This window comes from Mus caroli, chromosome X (genome assembly GCF_900094665.2).
Source record: "Mus caroli chromosome X, CAROLI_EIJ_v1.1, whole genome shotgun sequence".
Classification (NCBI taxonomy): domain Eukaryota; kingdom Metazoa; phylum Chordata; class Mammalia; order Rodentia; family Muridae; genus Mus; species Mus caroli.
The window spans coordinates 29,277,471-29,281,176 of NC_034589.1; the positions used below are offsets into that span (position 1 = coordinate 29,277,471).

General features: G+C 40.8%; 1 protein-coding gene across 1 annotated transcript in view; it reads left to right on the forward strand.

Moving 5' to 3' along the window:
* Positions 1-3,706, forward strand: part of Il13ra1 (interleukin 13 receptor subunit alpha 1) — a 61,827-nt gene that overhangs the window by 28,971 nt on the left and 29,150 nt on the right. Inside the window, exon 5 of the mRNA XM_021153297.2 lies at positions 2,618-2,802. Within this exon, the coding sequence (XP_021008956.1) occupies positions 2,618-2,802 (185 nt within the window). The remainder of the gene's footprint in view (positions 1-2,617; positions 2,803-3,706) is intronic.

A 3,706-nucleotide genomic window follows, 5' to 3' on the forward strand; every position in this document is an offset into this window, starting at 1 on the left:
CCAGAGGTTCTTTTATCCTTGAGAAGAGTTTTTGCTATCCTAGGTTTTTTGTTATTCCAGATGAATTTGCAGATTGCTCTTTCTAATTCGGTCACAAGCTTTTGTTATGCAAGAAAAATGTCATTAGTAGCTTTGGTTTCTGTTTTGGGTGGAAAACATTCCAGGACTGTCTAATCCCCAAAATACTCATGACAGCAACTTAATTTTTAAAAGTTCTCCTTTATGATCCATAGAGACTTACAACTAAGAGGGAAGGTTTGTGCTGTTAGATGATCATAATGGCACGTGCTCATAATCCCAGCACTTTGGAAATGGAGGGTGGAGGATGCCAGGAGTTGAAGTTTATCTTTGACTACATAGTGAGTTTGAGAACAGTCTAGCCTTGAAATCCCTGTGTCTCAAAAACAACAGCAACGCAGAGAAATGAACTGTCTCTTGAAAGACATTTTCTGTAGCAGAACACTTCTTTGTAGTATTTTCAGGAATAAATATATTACATCTTCATTTAAAAAAACTGATTTTCATCAGGATGTACATTTCTGTCAGAGTTCTGATTCCTGAGCTCAGTAAAATAATGTTGAGATTAAGATAATGTTGAGATTACAGGCCAAGGGTTTGGGATTCTCTGTTCTTTATCTATTAAAATGCCTTCCTTTTCTGCAGAATCTGCACAATTCCAATTGTGGCAGATGATGTAAGACTTGACACTATCTTGTATTAGTTCCTAAAAAACAGAGGTCTCTGATAGCTGATATGAGAGAAAAGAGGGGAGGGGGAAAGGCTTGGAGGGAGAGAGAGACAGAGACAGACAGAGAGAGAGAAAGATAGAGAATGTAATGAATACTATTCATTGGCTAGGTGCTCATGGTCACTGGAGAAGGTATGTGTATAGATGAAATTAGATTTAGGGTGCCAGCAGTATCACTTATAAAAGCTACATGGAAGAGGGGATACTTAGAAAGCCATTGTGTGTCCCAACAGGGTAGTTTGGTATTGGAAGAAGTATGACCTGAACAGCTCCAGTCTTAGCAGCTCAATGAATTTTGAGGAATGCTGATCTGGCAGTAATAGGAGGACATTAAAAATGAAGGTCATGGAGGTCAAATATGAAGTCTAAAACAGTGAGATCATGAATTCAAGAGGTAGCCTGTGGGAATATTACAGAAGATAAGACTCTAAGCAAATCTGGCAAATAGAATTTGGTGGTAGAATGTAGAGAAAGAGAGAAAGAGAGAAAGGTCATTTCAAGGTATCTAAGAACCATAGAAAAAATGAGCTCTTAGTGGTAGAAATGCAAAGATTGGCAGAATGGCATATCAGTGTGTGTGTTGGGGTACATATGGAGTCTTCAGACAATGATTCTGAGGCAAGAGGGGAGAATGAAATACTCAAATGGGATAGTTAGAAATCCAGGATGTAGCCAGCATGGTGGTGCACGCCTTTAATCCCAGCACTTGGGAGGCAGAGGCAGGCGGATTTCTGAGTTCGAGGCCAGCCTGGTCTACAGAGTAAGTTCCAGGACAGCCAGGGCTATACAGAAAAACCCTGTCTCGAAAAACCAAAACCAAAAAAAACCCCAAAAAACAAAAACAAAAACAAATCCAGGATGTGCAGCATGGTGGCAGATGCCTTTCAACCCAGCACTCAGGAGACAGAGGCAGTTTGATCTCTATAATTTCCAGGCCAGTCTGATCTACAGAGTGATTTCCAAGGCAGCCAGACCTAAACAGTGAGATACTATCTGGGAGGGAAAAAATCTTAGGGAAGAATTCTGAGGTATATGGTCAAGTTAAGGTGTTCCCCAGAATTCGATTAAAATAAAAGGATGGGGTTAACAAACTGAGAATGAGTGGACAAGGAAATTGAAAATAGAGAAGGGGAGGGGCTGAGGAGATGGCTTTATCAGTACACTGCTTACCTTGTAAGCATGAGGGTTTGCATTCATATACTAAGCATCCATATTTTTAAAAAAAGCTGGGTGCAGTGGTATATGTATGCCTTTAATCATAATACTGGGGTAGATAAGATGGAAGGATTCCTGGGGCTGACCAGTAAATGTAACCAAAACTCCTACTTCAGTGAGAGACCCTGTCTCACAAAGTGGAGAGCAATTGAGAAAAACACCCTCTTGACTCTGTATCCATATCTGCTCACACACATAAGGATATATACATACACACACAAAATGGAAGTCGAGAAGGATGTCAGTGACTCTTCCACCCCCGGGGACAGGGGAAAAGGGGGAAACTAAGAAGACAAAGAACAGGCAGGGCAGAGCACAGAGGAATCACTGGGGTTCAGTATATATGCATTTTCAGAAGGTGTAGAACTTCTCATCTTGGCTTCAGAATTTCTTCCCTCATACAGAAGAGGAAAGTCAGGATGGCTTTTGTAACCATGGCTATTGTGAATACTAATGCCCATCCACAAAGGATGGCCTTTTCCTCTAGAATATGAAATGAGGCACACTAGAAAATGGACTTCTAGAAACAGCTAGCATGCCTTGCAATACGATATTTATTTTCATGGACATTTCTTTCAGCCATTAAAAAAATGACTACCCATGCCTCTTGACCTTGTTCAAAATAATAGAGTGTTGTCTCATTTTATCTTGTAGGTACAGCAGCCTGGAGAAAAGTCGTCAATGTGAAAACATCTATAGAGAAGGTCAACACATTACTTGTTCCTTTAAATTGACTAAAGTGGAACCTAGTTTTGAACATCAGAATGTTCAAATAATGGTCAAGGATAATGCTGGGAAAATTAGGCCATCCTGCAAAATAGTGTCTTTAACTTCCTATGGTAAGTTTCCAAAACCCTCTAGGACAGCGTGGATACAAGGTTGTCTTATCTTTTGTTTTTTTTATTATTATTCTATTTTATTTACATTCCAGCCATTGCCCCCACTCCCTGTCCCCCCTCCCACAGTTCCTCATCCCATTATCCCTTCCCTTGCCTCCAAGAGGGTCCTCCCATGCTCTCCCATCTCCCTTCCCTGGTGTATCAAGTCTCTCGAGGGTTAGACATGTCTTCCCCCACTGAGGCCAGACCAGGTAGTCCTCTCCTATATATGTACTGACTGGGAGCCTCAGACTAGCCTGTGTATGCTGCCTGGTTGGTGACTCAGTCTCTGGAGGCTCCCTGGGGTCCAGGTTAGTTGAGACTTCTGGTCTTCCTATGGGAAGTTGCCCTCCCCTTCAGCTCCTTCAATCCTTCCCCTAATTCCTCCATAGGGGTCCCTGACTTCAGTCCAATGGTTGGGTATAAGTATCTGACTCTGTCTCAGTCAGCTACTAGTAGAGCCTCTCAGAAGACAGCCATGCTAAGTTCCTGTCTGTAATCACATCATAGCATCAGTAATAGTATCAGGCCTTGGTGCTCGCCTCCTCCATGCCTGTCCCTGGGCAGCCTTTCCTTCAGTCTCTTCTCCACAAAATAATCTCCCAAAAGTTAAAAATTAAACATATCCTATATATAATAAACTAAGTTTTATTTAGTAATGAATATTTAATAATAATAATGAATAATGAATTTATGAAAATTAATTCTGATAAATGGCCATTTCCATCTTGTAAGGTACTAATTAAAACAAATGAAAGTTCTTTTTTTTTTAGAATTAATTTTTTTATTAGGTATTTTCCTCATTTACATTTCCAATGCTATCCAAAAAGTCCCCAATACTCCCCCCCACTCCCCTACCCACCCA